Source organism: Harpia harpyja, chromosome 11, assembly GCF_026419915.1.
Source record: "Harpia harpyja isolate bHarHar1 chromosome 11, bHarHar1 primary haplotype, whole genome shotgun sequence".
Lineage (NCBI taxonomy): Eukaryota > Metazoa > Chordata > Aves > Accipitriformes > Accipitridae > Harpia > Harpia harpyja.
Window position 1 is genome coordinate 12,899,196 of NC_068950.1, and position 20,077 is coordinate 12,919,272.

At 38.2% G+C, this 20,077-nt stretch overlaps 1 protein-coding gene across 1 annotated transcript in view; it reads left to right on the plus strand.

The window, feature by feature from the left end:
* Positions 1-20,077, plus strand: part of HMCN1 (hemicentin 1) — a 211,653-nt gene that overhangs the window by 23,114 nt on the left and 168,462 nt on the right. Inside the window, exons 2-4 of the mRNA XM_052801508.1 lie at positions 10,519-10,589; positions 14,782-14,940; positions 15,501-15,623. Coding sequence (XP_052657468.1) covers positions 10,519-10,589; positions 14,782-14,940; positions 15,501-15,623 — 353 coding nt within the window. The remainder of the gene's footprint in view (positions 1-10,518; positions 10,590-14,781; positions 14,941-15,500; positions 15,624-20,077) is intronic.

The window sequence follows — 20,077 nt, forward strand, 5'->3', positions numbered from 1 at the left end:
CTTTATTTGCTTACATGGTCTGTTTTTATGTAGATGTCGGTGCTGAGTGCATTAGTAATTCCATATCCTTCATGAAAGCAATGTGGCTGCAGTTTCAGCAGGAAAGAGCCAGTTGCTTTTTCAGTTTTGATTGTCTCATGATCAAAAAGCTGACTTGGCTTGAGTAAGGTAGCCCTCTCCAAGGATCTTCCAAGTCTCTTTGAGGGAAGTAATCTGTGAGTATAATCTTCCAAGCAGCAGAACCTTTTAATTAGACTTTGTAATTGGATTCCTCTATTCTGGGGAAAAAAAAAAAAGAAGCTGTGGGGGTTTTTTTTTGTTTTGTTTTGTTTTTTTTTCCCCCTCCAGTGGGCCTATGGACCTCTCCTATGGTGAGATACATTTGGGGACACGGTGGGAACCAGAGTTCAGTGAAGAAAGCGAAGGAGCCTTATGTGTGAACTTGCAAGAAACCTGCAGTGCCAAGAGGCTCCCGATGGTGGAGCTCGGCTATTCTCGGCCGGCAGCAGCGCAGCCAGCGGTGTGGGCAGCAGCTCAAAATGAATCTTTCCTAGATGTTGCAGTAAATAAGTTCATTTTGTAATGCAATATCAAGTATAAATTTTGAATTAAAAATTTAGTTTTAAGTAGTGTTTGATTTAACTTCAATATGTTGAGGTTATTAATCACAAAACAACTCTGTAGAATTTGTAGTTATGTTTATTCCTGCCCTATTCTTTAGTCTAAGTTTTATCCAGCGCTGTTACAAGTGTTGAAGGAGTATTGCCAAAATACACAGACCAAGAGATGAGACAGAAATAGACCTGGACTGAACTGGAGTTCAGTCTGGAGAAAGAATTTAAAGAGCATTATGAACTGAATTTTACTCAGTTTGGATTGTTGTTAACAAGGGGAAATAAACAAAAACAGAAAGTAATCTGATGACCTTTTCAGATGTTCAGTGTGAGCTAAGAGCGTGGGCCAGCTTCAGTAACTGATTGCTGTTCCCATGCTGTACAGTAAGGAAGCTGTGGTTGTAGTCCTTATCAGCTGTTTATTATTTACTGTAGACTGAGGGAGGCAAATTAATCAAAGCTTGCATGCTGTATAGCATCAACAGATGCTTTTTTTTTTTTTTCTCCTGTGCCTGCTGGTGCTTTGTCTTGTTAGAAAAGAAGCAGTATGAACTTCTGTACTCTTGGCAATACTGGACTGACAAGTGTAAAACCGAAACCCTCTGTGCACAGAAGAGATGCGTAAGAGTGTGGAGCAGCAGTTTGGTATGTACTTGGTTCACTGGGGTGGCTCAAGGCTTGAATGTAGGGGACCACCTAGTTGCAAGACACTCGCATAATCTCCATGGCGCTTTGAGTCCTTTGGCCTCTCTTAGGGACTGTCAGCTGAGTTGCCAGCTGTGGCTGCGTGTTTTGTGATTTGGGCAATCATCCATTGAGAGCTGGCTAGAGGCAGCCAAAGTCATTTCAGAAACAATGGCTGCTGGCCCCCTGATGACAACAGACCTCCAGGGCTGTTCAAAGAACCAAGGAAAGGGAGGAGGAAGGTGGGTCTCCTGCAGATGCCAGGATTCTGTATGTTTGCTTGTCCCCAGAAAGGAAAAAATCTTGCTTTGTGTCAATCTTTTTACATTTGGGACATTTAATAGCCACTGGCATTACTTTAAATTTTAACCACATGGAGTCAAGTTTTCTGGTCTCTTTACCTCTTATTTGTGCACCAGTAATAGACAAAATCTGGCCTATCAGTGGAACTAGAGGGGATGTTCAAGTGGATTATTTCCCTGAACAATAATCAACCTGTAGACCTATTTAATTCAAGCTTTCTTTTTCTTATTTCCAGCCTGAGGGAGTAGATTTTTCTATCAGTGGTTCCATGGTGAGCGTGATATAGTACCACTCATCCAAGGGGCTTGAGAAGCTCTAAGGCTGTTTTGTGCATCACTCATTTAAGACAGAATTTGTAGCAAACCTAGATTTATTTTAATGGTCTCTGGGTAGAAGAGGTTACTCTGCACATCCTGTGGTTTGTGACTGTAGTTCTTAGAAGGTAGAGTTAAGTGTGCTGGTTGTTACTCTGCTGGGCAAATTGGCACCTGATTTTTATTATTTGTTACCGCGTTTGGTTAATAACTTTTAGACAACTGCACTTGAGGCCCATAAGCTAAACTTAGTGCTTGTTGCAGTAGACAAAGATGATAATATTAGATTTTATCCACTGTAGGTCTCCAAGCTAGGTTTTCTTTTCCAAGAAAAGTAAACATATATAATGCCTTTTTTTCACCGTTGCTATTTTGCTTTTTAAAAAAAGGAGACGCAGGCTCATAAATGTTATAACAATGGGAAATAACAGTACAAACATGGTACTTACTAAAGCACATTTTTAGTAAAACTTCTGTTAAATCTTTGGTCTCAGAGGTTAATCCAGGCTTCGGTGACTGCCCTGAGGTGACTGGTGAAGAATTTGATGTACAAGTGTGATGACCATCGCCATCTGTGAGGATGGAGCTTCAATAGTGCTCCACTGATGCTAGGTTAGGCACCTTAGCAGTGCTTTGCGGTTTGCATGGACTGTCTATCAGTTTTTTATTTGAATAGCCAACTAAAGAAAAACTGTGTGCAGTCTGACTCCTTCCAGTTAGTTGTCTTCTTAAGCTGAAGTTTGCATATTAAAGTTAATAGTCATAAGTCATGCGGCTGAAAAGCTATTTAAAAATATAAAAAAAAAAAAAAAAGGAAAAAAGTGACTGCATTAATGAAACACGTGAACTTGCTGGGTGTGTTTGGCTTTTTCCTGTCTGGTTAAGAATCTGGTAGAAGTTGCTCACTGCAGTTCTTGGGCTCTTTAAAAATTTAATGATACCCAGGTTAGATTCTGAAGGCTAAAAGCAACTGAGTCATGAGGGAATATTATTTAGGAAGAAACTTTCAATAGCTTATTACATGTTCTAGTGCTAAGCATCTTGGCTTACTCCAGTGCTCCTGAGTCCATTGGGAGGGTCTTTCCAGTGGGGTGTGCGTTGGCCTTGGGGGACTCATTGTGATTGTAGGCAGCATCTCCAATGCTGCTTGTGCTTCTGGAAAAATTCAACAAGGTGTTTATTACACAGCTCCCATCATCTTTAATACGAGCTGAGGGTGTCCTTCACTTTAGAGCACGAAGCACAAGGCCCTAAGTTTGGGTTTGTTTTTTTTTTTTTCTAGGTGGTGGTAAGTAATCCTTATCTAGCTTGTATTTTCAGAGTCAGCTGCTTGGGTTTAGTAGTCTACTACAGAAATTTTCAATCAGTTAAAAGTGGAGCAGCATTTTAATTGCATTAATGCTCTAAAACATAATGGTAAAAAAATCTTATGTTTCTGTGTATGTATGTTTGTCAGCTGTTTGAGGAATAAAAATGTTCACTATAATTTGAGATGGCAGTTAAAAGTATTTTTCTTTTATTCAGTTGCACCTGTGAGGTCACACTCTGATGTTGGAAAGGACAAGAAAGCACTGTGAAACATTTCTCATGGCAGCTCATGAGTGATCTGTAGTGAGGCAAAGTCCTGATGTGTAGGACCCAATTTGCTGTTAGGAAATTAAAGGTTTCTGCTGAAGTGCCTTTAGTACAGACAGCTGGCTGGAGGCTGGTTAAGAGTAACTCTATCATTCTTATTTTCTTAATCCTTGGCAGGTAGCTACTCCTAAAGGTCTTCAGAAGAATTAAAAGCAAGAGCTTTACAATGAATTGGATACAGAGAAGGAAGCTTGAGCTCAATGCTCAGCACTGTTAGTAAACAGCTTTTATGGAATAATTGCACACCAATTTCTTTTGGCAGCAATCCTGGCTTAGGCATTTTAGCTCTCCTAGCTGATTATTCCTAATCCTTTATCATCTCTTCACTTGTGGTGATAGAAGTACTTGAGAGTGTGTAAAGGAAACAAGACCAGAAGGTAGATCTGATACAAAATTTTTTTTTATATATATAAATAAAATATGGGCAAGCAGGGGTGTGTATGTGTATATAAAACCCACATTAGTCTTCTGATCTCAAAAACTGCCAAAATTGCCATAGCTAGGAAGCACCACTCGGATGGAAAGGCAAGATGGGAAGCGTTTAAGCTGGCACTACTCATGAAATGAATGTATGTAACCATGCCCAGTGTGTGATTTTTTTTTTTTTTTTTTTTTTTCCCCACAATCAAGCATACATCTCAAGAGGTAAGTCTTGACATATGTTAGAAATGTATGCTAGAGTGCCTCCACTGGGTTACCTAATTCCCATTCACATCATCGAAAATCTTTCCTTCTTCCCTTCCACCTCTGGCCCTTTGCCACACATTTATTTTCAATGATCCCAGTAAATCAGAATCTCCCAAAATTGTGTGAAAAGAAGACATTTGACAGCCTGAAGATACAAATAACTCATTTGCATAGTTTGACCTGTAAATTCTTATTCATACTATTTCACTTGAATCATGATACTTAGTGTACAGTGGATGGTAAAAACAGTGATTGCTTTGTAAATGCAACTTCCTGATGAAGACGTAGCAATCTTATGTATACTGCCAGCTCTGAAAATGATTTTTCGTGGGGATATCAAAGTTCTCATAGCACACTGTCCTGGTTTCAGCTGGGATAGAGTTAATTGTCTTCCTAGTAGCTGGTACGGTGCTATATTTTGAGTTCAGTATGAGAAGAATGTTGATAACACTGATGTTTTCAGTTGTTGCTAAGTAGTGTTTAGTCTGAGGTCAAGGATTTTTCAGCTTCTCATGCCCAGCCAGCAAGAAAGCTGGAGGGGCACAAGAAGCTGGCACAGGACAGAGCCAGGGCAGCTGACCCAAACTGGCCAATGGGGTATTCCATACCATGTAATGTCATGCCCAGTATATAAACTGGGGGGAGTGGGGGTGGGGGGATCACCGCTTGGGGACTAACTGGGTGTCGATTGGTGGGTGGTGAGCAATTGCACTGTGCATCATTTGTACATTCCAATCCTTTTATTATTGCTGTTGTCATTTTATTAGTGTTATCATTATTAGTTTCTTCTTTTCTGTTCTATTAAACCATTCTTATCTCAACCCACGAGTTTTACTTCTTTTCCCGATTTTCTTCCCCATCCCACTGGGTGGTGGGGGGGAGTGAGTGAGAGGCTGTGTGATGCTTAGTTGCTGGCTGGGGTTAAACCATGACACACACATTTCATTTTTCAAGGTATGCCTTTAAAAAACGTGCATGTTTTACTGAGTACAGATCCTTATTTTTCAGATGCCTAGTGCTAAACTTGTCAGTCCACTCCATAAATAAAAAAGCATGTGGGAGATAATTGCCACAAAGGTATTCTTTGTGTTATAAGTTGGGGGAAACTATATATGTCTTGAGTTCTGTACTACATAATGAAGAAATAAGTAAATATACTTTGATCTGTACAGTTCTAGGCCACAGAGTGCTATACTTTTACTCCATTGCAAAGATGCAGCCCTGGTGAAAATCTGCATTATACCAATAAACTAGTAGAGTTGGGATGACATATTGTTCTGTGTAGCAAAACAGGAATGTAGTAAAAGGGTGTTGTAATGACATTTGTTATTAAAATACCATTTTTTTGTTGCTCTTGTGTGTGATTTGGTGGTGTTTTGTTTGGGTTTTGTGTGTTGTGGGTTCTCCTTTTTTTTTTTTTTTTTTAAATTTTCATTTGTAGTGTACTAGTTCTGAAGGTTGTGTTCTGGAAGTATCCAAAGGTGTGGGGGCTTCCTGGGGGGATGTTTTGTTTTGTTTTTTTTTAATCATGGATATGGTTTTGCACCAGGGAAACGTCTTTGCTCTGAATTAGAAGAAGGAATTCTGTGGGTGAGAGTGCTCCACAGGATTTAGCCTCTCTTCTGAAATTCCTTCAGCTACCAAGTATCAGCTAGAACTTTTTTTTTCTTCCAGAACAAACAAATTCAGTGTTCTGAGTTGATGAGAGGTAGGCAAATGGCTTCCATATTCCTTTGCTAGATCTCCTAAAGCATCCTGCTGTCCAAAACAGATATTTGGTGCAGTTGTCTTACATGGTCAGAATTAAGGCAGTGCCAAATTTGCAATCACCCTCAGCGGTAATTACACGTGATTGTGTGTCATTGGGTAATTTGTGGTTTTCCCAATGTGCTGGCTGTTCAGCTTGTATATAAACATGTAGCCAGTTGAGATGTGGCAGAAAGTCATGGAAGAACATCAGGGCTTTTCAGAATGGCGAGTTTCTCAGGTTACTAGGGAGTTTCTCCTTATTTAGAAAGGAGATGGTTTTCATCAGATTTGCCCCAGAAAGGAAGTACCAAGATTCTTAATCTCTGTCAAATGGACCAGTACTCAGTTTTATGTTATATTTTATTATATATATGTTGTGATATTTGTTTAGTTGCTTAGGTACAAGCTCAAACACCATAGTGGTTACGTTGAGTTTTGTGATTTCAGTTTAGGAAGTCTGGGCTTTGTTCAGTAATGTACAACCATTCCTTTAAAAAAGGTTTCCTTTCCTATGTTATCAGTTTTATGTGTGTGTGCATTAAGTCTTGGATCACCAAGTCAGTCTGAAAGAATTGACATTTACATTGTACTTTTGAGACAAGAGAATTTAGTTGCTGCCTAAGAAAGACATGCTGTCATGCTGTGTCTGTGTCAGGTTTTTCACGTTTTGCATAATCACCTCTAGAGGACCGGGAACAGCTTTGGAGTAATGAGCCATGGGGAGACCTCCACAACAAACTAGTCCCAAATATTCCAATATCAGTGCCTAAAAATGGATTCATAGTTCAGCATCAGAATGGACATATTCTGTTAGAGTATTTCATGTGTCAGTCTTTGCCTAAAGAACTGATGAAGTTAAAAAAAAAAAAAGTTTTTTCTGCTTTACTTGGCGTGCTTGCAGGATCTAGTTTCTGAGTAAATATTCTGTATTTAGAATGATGCATTTGTAACTATGCTTGATTTGAAGAATGTCTGACTTGTGTTTGGCTTCTGCATGCAGTTATTAAGACTTTGGGCAATTTTGGATGTGGATAAACGTGCAATTAGACCTATGAGTTGACTGGCTACATGGCTGCAATTAAAGATGCACAAAAGAACAAAGTCATGCCTTCAGTGCTTTTCTCAGACACCAGAAACTATTTTGAGTATTGACACATTGGTCTTTTTCTTTTTACAGTGTCTACTATTGTCTATTAATGTGACTGTATGCTTTTTTGATATTTTATATTAGTTTAATGCCACAAAGCTTTTCAGCATTTTTTCAATGAAAGCTCTTACACAAGATGAACTTGTACAGTGTGGTACTGTAAAACTGTTAAACCCTTTAAGTTCCTTCAGAAACTCTGCCTGAACTCATGCTTCACAGTTAGCATCTTGAAAGTTCTAAGAACAATTCTCCATCATGGTCTGTAATAGTTTTTACATCGTTAATAGTGCTGTAGTTTAGCATTGCACAGGTATTGGTGTCTCAGCTGCACTGAGTCTCAGACCTGCCTCTCTGCATTTGTTCTACAGAGCCAGGTCCAAATTGATGACTGCAACTTGATTTAGACTATACAATTTTTGAGGTTCTTAGTGTATCATTAATTTAACCTTCTCTGATGCCTTGTGAGAGAACTTGCCATTCTTTCCCAAAGTCCTTTTTGGTAATAATTCCTAGCTGGCAAGTAAACTTAAAGCACTTCTGGTAATGTCTTCTCACTTTTGTCTGTTCTGAATGCTTTGAAGGCCTGTGTTTACCTGCACTGATGAAACGGTCTTGCATGGGTTGCACTTTGAGGTAGCAGAATGAGGATAAAAGAAAATGAACTTGGTGAAGGCTATTGCAGCTTTTTTGGCAAGTGGGTCACACAAGCTGGTGGCACAACAGCACACAAGCTGGTGGCACAACAGCATGTGAAAGACAGTAGATGCTGAGTTTTTTGGTACAAGTTGGTGAGCGTTCAAATGGTGAGAGTCAGTCATATCACCATTTAGACCTAGAACGATGGGCTTGTAAGCTCCATGGGAAGAGTACTGAATAACCTTCATACAACTGAGAGAAGATCAGATCAAGTGGATAGGGGAAGCGATACCAGCCCAGAGTTGGATGGTTATTGCCATTCCAGATGCCTTCTGTATCAGTAATTGATTAGTTTAATGTTGGCAAACTGGCTGTAGCTGTAGGTTTACATGAAGTACTAGCATCATTGCTTACAACTGGAAGTCTTCCTGATGTCCCTAAGGTAAGAGCTGACGTAGAGAGACATGGTTGCTGTCTTACAGTGGGAATGTTGGTGTCCTTCATGTTGCCGCTGTTTGTCCCTTAGAAGAGATCATTGTTACTGAAGATGTGAATGATCCTATTCACTCCTTTCTGGGGCTTTGCTTGACCTCAGGGGAAGCTGATGAACTCTGGCCTTGGTTGCAGGATTGGCTGGGGAGATCTGCCCTCTGCATGGCTCCTGTGAAGTTCTCAGTTCTGTCCTGACAACTGGTAACTCTCTACTTGATGCTGACTAGGCCATGCTCCCTTTCCAACCTCTGATCTAGGTGCCATTTCAAAGATCTGCTCTTTACTGAGCTCACACCAGAGGGTGGCCAGAGCCTTGGCATGATCTTGTGGCGTGCTGGCAAGGGCTTGGGCTTGGTATCTGTGTGCGCTGCTGGAGCAAGCCCTTGCTGCCTGTGGAGAAACAAGGCAAAATTCTCATCCGATCTAAACTGGATGTGCTGTCTTAGCTTAGCTGAAGTAATGTTGCTTTTCAGATCTTTATTTTATAGGGAAAGAAAGCCTTTCCAAAGGATTTACTGCTCTAGAATTGAAAAATGTAATCCCTCAAGTGACAGGGAATAATGGAGCTAGTGGTTTTACTGTATGTATAAACCCCATTCTATTATATGCTTTAGAACAATGGTTGGCAGGGGATAGATTTGAAGCATAACAATTTGGAGATAGCTTTATTACAGACGTTTGCTTTAAAGAATACCCAAAGGAGGGTGGTACCAGGTGGAGTGGTAGGAGCGGGAGTATCGCAGGATGAAATATGTGGAGGAATGGTGAGTCCTTATAATTGCCTTTTTGATGATACTGTAGTATTTTGGTAAATAACGTTCACAGACAAATGACTCAAAACCATACCAAAAAACCCTTAAGACACTTTAATATTCTAGGAAAGGTTTTGTGTGATCTCTTAGGTGACTTTCAAACAAATTAAAACCTACACTTAGCAAAAGGCACTCATAAATAGAGCCCCCCAAGCAAACACATGTGTGATTGTAGTAGACTTTAGTGATGACTGTTGTTGAAACTCCAGTGAAATAAAACTTTGGACCATTTAAAAAAGAAAAATGTCTAGATTATATGAAAGATAAGTATGTATTAACTTTTATAGAGCTTGGAAAGTGCTGTATGGTCTGCTGAGGCAGCACTTCCATGTAAGCTACAGCTGTGTTAAATTGGTACCACTGCAGTTTCATGTTTTTCTTTCACCCTGACTGCATAATTGTACCCCATTTTGCATGCCAGTACTCAGCTGATCTCTTCATGAGTGGTTTGGGGCACTAAACTAGCAGAAATCTATTAAGTTTTTTTCTTTTTGTGTGTGTGTCTTTATTTATTTTTGGCTTAGCACCCTGACCCAGCTTGCTGAGCTAGATGAATGCCATTACTGGCACAAGGACAGGGCAGGAATGCCTGCCCAGGACAGGGAAAGAATGAACTGCACGAGTGCCAAGACAGATCAAGGTAAACTGTCAGGAAATCACAGCTGTAGGAAAACAGCTGGTTAGAATCACATTTGATACCAATTAGGAAGGCAATTGTTGAAGGGGCAGAAGGAGGCTTGTGGTACTGCTAGTGTGATTGGGAAATGCTCAAGTATGTGCTGCTGTCACACACCCCAGTCAACTTCAGTTTGGCATCCTGCCATTTCTCAATATACAAAGACATGGGAAAGACCACAAGTAAAGTTGATTCTGCTTCAATTCTTTCTGGCAACTGCTGCTAGATATGCTGCGTTTGGTCATTGGGCTCACACCAGGCTTTTCCAGCTAGAGGGTACATGTTCTTTCAGGCAAGACATGTGGCACTTTTTTTTTTTTTTTTTTAATACATTGGTCGGTGAAGCTAGTATGTATATTCTGTTCAGAGAGGCCTCTCCTTCATGTTTACCTATACAACTGTTTCTGAAAAAATACATTATTTTTTTGGTGCAGCCACACTTGTTTTGGGGATTGTTCTTCCCTTCTGATTACTAAGAACAATTAAATGATTGGTCAAAATCAAATGTGAAAGAAACACAACACAGAATGCTTTATGTGCCTATAAATGTTTAAGACACCTAGAAGTTGGTAATACTGGAATGATTTTAGAGTTACTAGATTTGGAATCATGGATTTCAGTGCTGGGTATATCATTCTCAATTATTCCTTTTAGTTTCTTTTTTACTACCAGATTTTTATTAATCTGAAACAGTTTCAAGCTCTTCACTTGAAGTTGTCTTGTGATAACTTTGTGTTTTCCTCATAGTTTCCAATTGTTTTCATCCTAGAAATTGGTCCGGTGACGATAACCACAGATCCCAAGAAATTTCAATTTGAACTCAGGGAACTTTATGTTCAGGTGAGTAACTTGTTCGTTCTTTATGTGGTTCTAGCAAAGGCCCTGTTTCCTCCCTCTAATCTTTCCTCTCGTGTTGATGTTTCTGCTACAATGCTTCATCAGGATGTAGGCCACTTATCTCTGTCACTTTACTTGCACAAACTATCATCTTCCTGTTCCCTGGTCATCTTAGTTTATGATTATAATTATTTTGTCTTAGTTTACATCATTGTGTGGGGACTCAGTTCAATAATACAAGAAAGAATAGTTAGATAATGCTAACATTTATTTTGCATTTTAACTAGTCCTGCCACTTGTTCACAGATGCTTTTATGAACGGTTTTACCGTGTTCTGGAACTTATTTCCCATGAAAACCCCTCATTAGCTTTAACTAATTTAGGTACAAAAGGACTGTAAGACCCATCAAGTATTACTTAGGTACAGCCTTCACTGCCATGTGTTACTTAGCACCTACTGATTCAAAGGCATCAGGCTGACTTGGCTACTCTTGTCTTACGCAAACACTGTTGAATTGCTTCTGTAGCTGTGCTTAGGAGACAAGTAGCAGTTTTTAAACTAGCACACCAGTACATCTCCCTTGGTGAAGTTTCCCTGGGTGAGAGTGAACCACAAATGACATCTGGATCACGTGTTGGAAAGAAAGGGAAGTATTGGAATGGAGTTACCCTTACTGAAAGAAAATATGATCCTATTGTCTTGTCTTTTAATCAAGCAAAATGCTTCTGACCTGCAGAGAACCTTGCTGGAGTCAGTAGTGCCAGACAGACTCTTCCTTAGAAACTGGCACATGCTGTAATGCCTGTAATAAAAGATTGTTTGAAAGCCAATAGTGCTCTTTTGGGAAGAATAAGTAGTTTAAATGTTGGCAGAAAGCTTGAAATTCGGAGAAGACAACAGTAAACTTTCAAGGAGGCAGAAAATGCCAGCTGTTATGCATTTCTCCTTCATGGGGAAACGTAAACTTTAAAAATCCTTCCAATCTTCACTTTTTGTTTTCTAAATAGCTATACTGGAAAATAACTGCAGCTATTTCTAAAAAGTATATGATTTAAAGGAAGCTTTTGGAATTTAAAACTCTTCATTTACAAGTTGTTTAAAAGTTACTAATGAATTTAAGATTTCTTTTTTTAATCTCGATTGCTTGCATATTTCATAATTACATTCAAGATGTGCTCATTCAGCTAAATTAAGACTTTCACTGACTTGTATTCATTCGTTATATTGGTGAAAGGCCAAAATATAAAATAAAGAGGTGATTAGAACAGGACTCATAGGTCATCTTGCAGTAGTTCTCTCAGAAAATGTGAACTTTTCCTACATGTTTGTTATTAGTATTTTTCCTAGAAAGGCAGTTAAGATGCAGGAATAAATATTGTGGAGGTAGGGGAAATTTTAAGATAGGTTTATTTTGAAAAACGGTGTAGAGCAAATATTCTCATTAATAAACAAAGCTAAAATTAAGGCGAGGATAAATTATTTTAAGGAGTCTTATGTATAAAACAGATCAAAATATGCTGTCCAGGAATACTGCAAAATTTGTCCTCCCTGGATATCAGGATAAGCCCATCCCTTGTTTTCCAACAAAATTCATGTGGTCACAGAACAACTGGAAGGTCTGTACATGACATTAGAAATAAGCTTTTGGCTGGCATTTGACATCAGGTAAAAATTAGTCTGTATACATTTCACTGAAGAAACTAGGCCCTGTTTCTTTTTACATTCAAAGTGATAAAAGAAGTATTCCTTTGACACCTCATAAATTGATCCTATTTTTGCCTATGTTTCATCTGTAATTAACTGTGAATCATTCTTATGGACAGCATGACAATAACTTGTACTTGGCAGCAGTGGCTTCTTAGTGTCTTCTTTTTTCCTGAGTTAAGCAGATTTTTTTTTGTGTATTCTTGTATTAAATACTGTTTTCACAATGGATAATTATTTGCATAAGCAATATACTTAAATCTTGTCTATATAAAAAAACTTCTGAAGTTATATTCACATAGTTTGAGTGTTACATGATCCTATGATAGAGGTGCCAATACACTTGCATCAACAGTTATGAAAAGGCCTTACTTGAGTATTTCTCAGTGTAAAAATTAACAACTTGAAGTAGTATTCTGTAAAAGTTGTTGATAACACTTTTTAAATCTGATACTAAATTATCCATTTGTAAGTGGATACAATGGCATTTAAGGAAATAGTTATATAGATATTAAATTTAGACATAAGAAGTGTCAATAGTACAGATGAGCTGAGCTAAGAACATACATTTCTGTATGCCTCTCTAAACCAAATGGAAGGTGAGACTTGCTGAGCTTTACTCACATCTGTCTTTCCAGAAAACTTCACAGAGTAATTGTAACCATATTTAATTGCAATTTGGAGAGAAAGGCAGGAAACACTTAAAGGAAAATTTTCTTTTTTTTTTTTGTTTGTTTTAAATAAAGCTAATACATTTCTGTTTTGTAGTTTTACCTAGCTGCCTTTTGAGAATACCCCTCTTCTACGTTATGAGAATAAAAAAGTTTATGCTTGTTCTCAGAATAACCATTTAGCTCAGCACTGCTTTTCCTATTATATGTAGAAAGTAGATGCTGCCAGCACTGTTTTTCCTGTTATATGTAGAAAATAGATGCTGCCATATAAAATACTACAGGAGACAATAATCAAGTAGACTTGAAGTGGGAATACAGATTTTCTTGTTCCAGGTAGGTGTCTGTAGAAATCAGCTATTATCTTGATTTTGCCTACAAATTAAAGCTTTACTTGGAAGATTCTTTTGCTGAATATGATACTCACTTTGCAGGAGCAGGAAAGTAATAACTTGGATATACTGATCTGTCCCATAGGATTGTATAAGCATTGCCAAGATAAAGTTCTGACGTGTGTCAAAAATGTTTTTGGAGAATTATCTCTTGAATTTCAGGCTGTCTGGAGTCTGCCATTTGCTTTTCCCATAAAAGTTAGACTACATTTAGAAAGGACTGACTTATAAAAAAGAACAATGGCAATGTACCTATTCTTTAACATAGCTGAGAAGTTTATTGATATTCTTGCTTTGAAATGGGATTAAAGATACTGATAGAATCAAAATTGTTACTGACATGAACATTTAATTGGGGACAGCTGAAATTCTTAAAGACTGGGGGACTGTGGGATGCAAGGTTTTTTCTGGTTTATGTGTCTGTGTGAATGTTTAACCTCAAAACGTAATTTCTGATGGCATCTCAAGGATTAAAAATAGATGCAACAGTTGCATTATCTTTTTCCTTCTTCCTTGCCAGCATGTGGAGATTTGTATATAAGTATGTGTGAAGGCATGTTGATTGTAGAAATAAAACAAATAACTTCTATATTTAATCTTGAAAGTGCAGAGATCTGTTGCTGTTTACAGGGGCAGGTTTTACAGTTCGTATTCAGCTCTTTGGAAACTTCTGCCTTCAATATGCCAAATTAGTTTTTATGTAAGTTAAAGTGAACTTTTATTTTAACAGTGTTTTCCTCTAATTCTTAATTTAGGAAGAGAAACTGATCCTTTCATATAAAGTTAAATAAAGTCATACTTGGAAGCATTTTGATTGAAGAGATGGTCTGAAAAATCTCCAGTTACGCAGCTGTCTACTTAGTGATACAGGTCACTAGGAACACATCACCTGTAGACCCTCTGCTGAGCTCCCTGCACTGGCTGTTCTGCGGTGTGAAGACTAGATCAAGTTCTTGCTGTTGTGGTATCTAAAGGTCCTCCTGGAGCTCAGCACTGCTTGGCTGAGATCATGTCCCATCTGTGTCTATGACCATGACCTCCCATGACTGCTGCATACTACCGGAGCAATTAAATTGTCAGCCAGTAAGGGAGTGTGTGAGTATAGGAAAAGGAGCTGTCGCCAGAGCTGGAGCTAAACAAAACATGGTGCTCCCAGAAAAGATAAGAGTGACCGTGACACCAACCATTTTCAGAGCTAACCACAACCCTCCCTTTGACTTTATTTTCCCTAAGGAATTGTTGCAGTTGCTGCTTGGGAGTGCGAGTCTGACAGCACTCTGCAGAAACCATACAATGCTTAGGATAAAAAAAGTGAATAAATTATTAGAATCTGAGAAAGCATCTGTCCTGAATATTGCAAAAGTAACTTATTTGGCATGTTCCTTCTCCTCAGAAAAATGTTTTGTTTTTCTTCTTATTGTGAGCAGGGTGGTGGAGACTGTCCAGAGATGAGCATCGGGGCAATAAAGATTGCTCTAGAAATTTCTCTTCCTGGTTCATTCATCTATGTATTTACTGATGCACGGTCCAAAGATTATAGACTTACCCATGAAGTACTTCAACTCATTCAGCAGAAACAATCACAGGTACAGAGGGGATTTACATTGAGCTGGTTTATGTATTTAATGCCCTGTTTTCTCAATATTGAAGGGTAAAATTTTTCTATGTGAGGCTCGGTGAAATCTTTTTACAGAAGGGAACATAATACTTCCATTCTAGGGAACTTTTTTTTTTTTTTTTTTTTAGAGAGAGAGTTAACTGATCTGGTTAAGAAAAAACTTAAAGGAATATTCCTTTTAATGTTGTGAATTAAATAGTGCAAGTGAACCTTCTGCCAGTGTATGTATTCTTGGTCAGCTTACTACTTACATGGATGTTTTTATATTGTCCTGAAACAAGTATTCTGTGAAGTACAAGTGCTGATAGATGAGTATAATTTCTAAAGTGATTCTTGTCTGTTCCTTTTCTTCTTCATTGCTTTTTCCATCAGTAGTGAGTGCAATATGGCTGTCCTTCATGCAAAGTAATATGAACCCAAGCCAAGTGATACAGTTCTTTTGTCGTCATGCCTTAATGCTGTCTTTGCAGTGTTTTCCTAAAGTTTGCACCGTGTGCCAATTGATTATTTTGGTTTTTTTAAATACAGGTAGTATTTGTGCTGACTGGAGACTGTGATGACAGGGATCATATTGGTTACAAGGTCTATGAAGAAATTGCCTCAACGAGTTCTGGTCAAGTTTTTCACTTGGACAAAAAACAAGTTAATGAGGTAACTTTGCTTGAACTCTGCAAAATATATAGAAAACAAGGCAGAGGCTTATACTCTAAATCTTTAAATGACCTGATCGTGGGTTAGAGAGCGTAAGGGGAAATTCTAAATGTTGTACTATTGGTATGTGGACTCTGTTCCACCTTTCTTTTACTTCTTTTTCCATCTGCTATATCAGGATGCAATTCTGCGACTTTCATTTACATTGGGGAAGTGTGAACTGCCATATCTGAACAGAACCTTGCCAACTTCCCTCCACCTGTGCCAGAAGGCTTCCAGGAGGAGAGCCTTTGAAATAAAGAGCAGTTTGGTGGTCTGAGTAGCCCAGTGACTTTACTGCTCTGAATGAGAGTGCAGTATCATCTTTAAACGAGCATTTTGTTAGCAGGCAAGGGATTGCCAGTAAGCCTGGACAAAAATGTTCTTCACCTTATGGACAGATGGGTGTGAGCTAGCAGTTTTCCATTGTTCACAAAGTAACTGTGGCAACTTTTTAATTGAGGTTACTGTTTCAATACTTTTGACAGCTCTGCTGACCTGCTGTTAATTGTGATTGCTGACTCACAGCCTTGAAGGACTATTTTCTTTGAAAACTCCAGTGAGTCTTAGGCAGAAATGAAATTTCAATAGTGCATGACAAAATAATTTGGAGAGATGAAATCACTTGTTAGTTATCTGGAGAGCTGGAATTGTTTATAAATGTTGTAAATGTTTTCTTTTGACTTCCTGGTATAGGCAAAAACTAGATGAGTTTTTTTAATAAAAAACTACTTCAGTTTGTTCCTTTTTCTTTATTTCCTAGAATGGACAATGACAAATGTTGGAAATAAATTGCAGTTTTCTACTGTTGTTGCCTAGAAAAATTGAAGTTCTTATTGGGGATGTTAGGTTAACAGTCGCAGAAAAAGAAATTAGCTGTTGGGACTGTGCAGTTCCTGACCTGTGTTTTGGTATTATTTGCCTATGAAGGGTAAAACTTCTCTCTGTGAGACTCCATGAAAACCCTTTATACAGAAGGGATCACGATACTGCCAGTGCGAAATGCTCTTTGCCAGGACTGAAGTTTTAGGATTAAGTTTTCGTTTGATTGTTTTGTTTTTGTTTTCTTCTGCTTTTGGGAGGTAGAAGTGAGGAGAAAAAGCCACTTATAGGAGCTAGGCAACACCATGTTCTTAAGTGGAGCTGCATGCGCTGTTTTGTCAGCTGCCTGCCTCTGCTTTCTGAACTTCTTGGCACTTTTCCGTTTCTAAGAATACCAGCTTTTGCTTGAATCATTAGTCTATATGAATTTTGAGTAAGGTTTTAAGCTGGTGGTTTTAGTAGCCACTTTTACCTCCTTCCTGCTTCATCTCAGCATTTCCTTTGAGCAAATAATGGGCTCCTCATCTGTGGGCTAGACAGCCCATGGCTGCACAAGAGCCAAAGATTGATATCAACAAGTGATGATATTGGTAGGTGCTACTCTTGCAGGGTCTTTTTTGAGGGGGAGGGAAGACTACACTGCTTTATATAATTGCATCTCCTTTCAGTGGCCATAGGCTGTAAGAGATTGCCTAGGTAAAACAAAAACAAAAACAAACACCCCCACCCCCCCAAACCAAAACAAAAGCTCTAAATCACTTCCAGAAGTCTTCCACAATAACTGCTGAACAATTTGCATTAAAACCAAACCCCAAAGACTCTAAAATAACTTTAGTGATCATTGACCTTACATAAAACTGCATCTGGGCTAAGAGACTGTGAAAATGAGTTTACCAAAACACTGTCATCCCAAATAAAACCTTCACTGCAGATTTCAGTTCTGGATCAGAAATCCTATTTTCAAGGAGTGTGTCTGCCAATGGGTGGATGCAAATGAACAGGAGATGTAGTAGTAATCTGCATCATCTGTTTATGGTATATCTTTCAGGCAAGATTCAACAGAAATAAAACTTGCCCTCCTTTTTATCTGAGTAGTCAATGATGTGTAGAGAATGAAGTTTGTAAATGCTAAAACATATTCACTGTTTTGGGCCTAGAGACAGCTAATGCTAAATTGTAGATTAGGAAAGAGCTACAAATTCACTGACTGTGAATACTCTGCCAAACCAATGTCTTGTTTTGTTAAAACATTTTTGATTGTTCTACCCCCAAAAAACCCAAACAAAACTATTTTTAGTGTGTAAAGTTTCAAACCATTACTCTCATGCTTGCCCTTTGTGCATTAAGTGGAGAATGAAGCAATATTATAAGCTAGCTACAAGGAAACACAAGAAAACAATACTTGATACTTATCCAATTCTTGAGTTATTGAGAAGACTAAGAAAACTTATTGCTTTTTTTCACTTCTGAAAAATATGTTATGATCTCAGATACTACAATTAACTTGGTCAAAATTATTGTCAATTGACAAAGTAGTGTTGGGTTCAGTCCAGCGATGCGCTTTGTGAAATATGTAGGTATCTCTACTTATTTGCTGAATGAAGCTCCTCTAACAGTATGACAGGAAGGTCATATTTTGACAAATTTGCAACGGTTTCTATGCATTAGATTAATAAGAATATTCTTAAAAGTCCAAAGCACAAGTTGTGTTTTTACTATCTAAAATTCTTCTAGATTTTTCCTTTATTTGGGGTATTGGGTATACCATCATCTCCAGAGGTAACTTTGTGTTCAAAAACCATGACAGGTTTCTAATAGTAAGAGGTAAAATATGTTTTTGTCATATTTGGTAAAATTTGATTAATTATCTGATTCCAGGTCTGTAAGAGAAGAAAAAGTATTTTGTGATCAGAGTCCTTAAAAGGGAAAGATTTACTGTTCAAATTTTGGTTTTGAAGTTCTACTTCTATTAACAATTTGTAAAGACTACCATTCTTAACTACAAATTAAGTGGTCTTCAGTTTGAAAATTTTCAAACTACTCTCTAGTTTTGGGATTTTTATCCTATTGAATCAGTTCTAAAATGAATGTCCATCCATTCAAAAGAACGGTAGCATTCTCATTTTGCCTCCAATGTCTTGGAAAGGTTATTATGCTTGTTCTATCAAAGCATTTAAGTCCTGATCTTGAAAGGTGTTTCTTTAGGGTGTGATTTTCTTGGCTGCAGTGAGGTTGCATGGCTGCTTTTGTAGGCTCAGGGCTTAATTTGCAATAATTGCTTGAAATTAAAATGCATTGAGGATACTCAGCAAACATGGGTTAAATTCTTCTGTTAAGAACAGATTCTGTATTTTCATAACCATATCCAATTTTATTTGTATCTTTCCAGAAGGTACTAATTTTGACTTGAACTGAAGTTATATTACACCACACTTACTTACGCCCCTCATAATGGAATACTTTAAGGAAATTCCTGTAAGTGATTCTGATGCCCGAAGGTTTGTACTGATGCCAGAACTGGTGTTAAGATGAACAGTGATGATCAGCAGAGTATGAATTTGGTACAGCTTAAAAACAGTGGAGATTAATTAGTCATCACATCACGCCTCCAGATCATTTTGATTGTTTGTGGTAAAAATGAGTCATTACTGTGTCTGATGAATTGGACTGATCAGTATGGCTAAAGCTGGGAGTTCACAAGAACTGGGCTAGTGAGTGGTAGTTTTCCATTTCTTTTAGTATTGAAACACTTGATTTTTCTTATTCTAACCTTCCTGCAAGAAGGGAAAATTTTCCCTGGGCTGCTTAGAAATACAGCTTGCTTACTGATTTTTAAAATAAGTAGTACTTTATGTACCATATATGAAACATTGATGGGAGGAGAACTGAGAATGACTGTAAAGGAGATTGGAGACATGGTGTTGACTTTGGTAGAAAAAGGGGGTGTTGAGTGACTCAAAAGTTGGATGAGACTAGATGAGGGGAAAAAAAAAAAAGTCTGGAACTTGGGTGAGAAGCCTGTGAATAAAAGCGATGATGTGAATGAGAGAAGATTGGGAGGGGACTGAAGACAGGGATAGGACAAGACTAGTAATAGAACATGTTAAAAGGAATGGTGCAAAAGGGGTCATTCTTATGGGGAAGGTGCAGAAGGCTAATGTCTGTAAGATCATGTGGATCTGGAATGGAGTCCAGTACACTTCACACTCATGAATGCTTTGCTGTGAACAGAAGTCTCTAAAACTCACTAGAAAAGCATCCTATTTCTCCTGGCTGTTAGTCCTCATGGAGGATGGCAACCTAGGACTTAGGCCTACGTGGCTCAGGTTAGTGTTAAAGGTCTGTAGTGTGTATGAACCAAGCATATGTTTGGATGATGGTACATGAGGAAGCAATTTTAAATGTTGTTTCACTTTGTTAAAAATGTAAAAGGCCTCTCCACTGCTTTACAAGAATAATACGAAGGTGACAAAGTCAAAAGCTCAAAATTGCATCTTAGAATTAAGGTTTCCTGCATAACCCTGTTTTCTTGCCTTCTCTTCTCCTTCCGTCCTGTCGTGGTTTAAGACCAGCCAGCAACAAAGCACCACGAA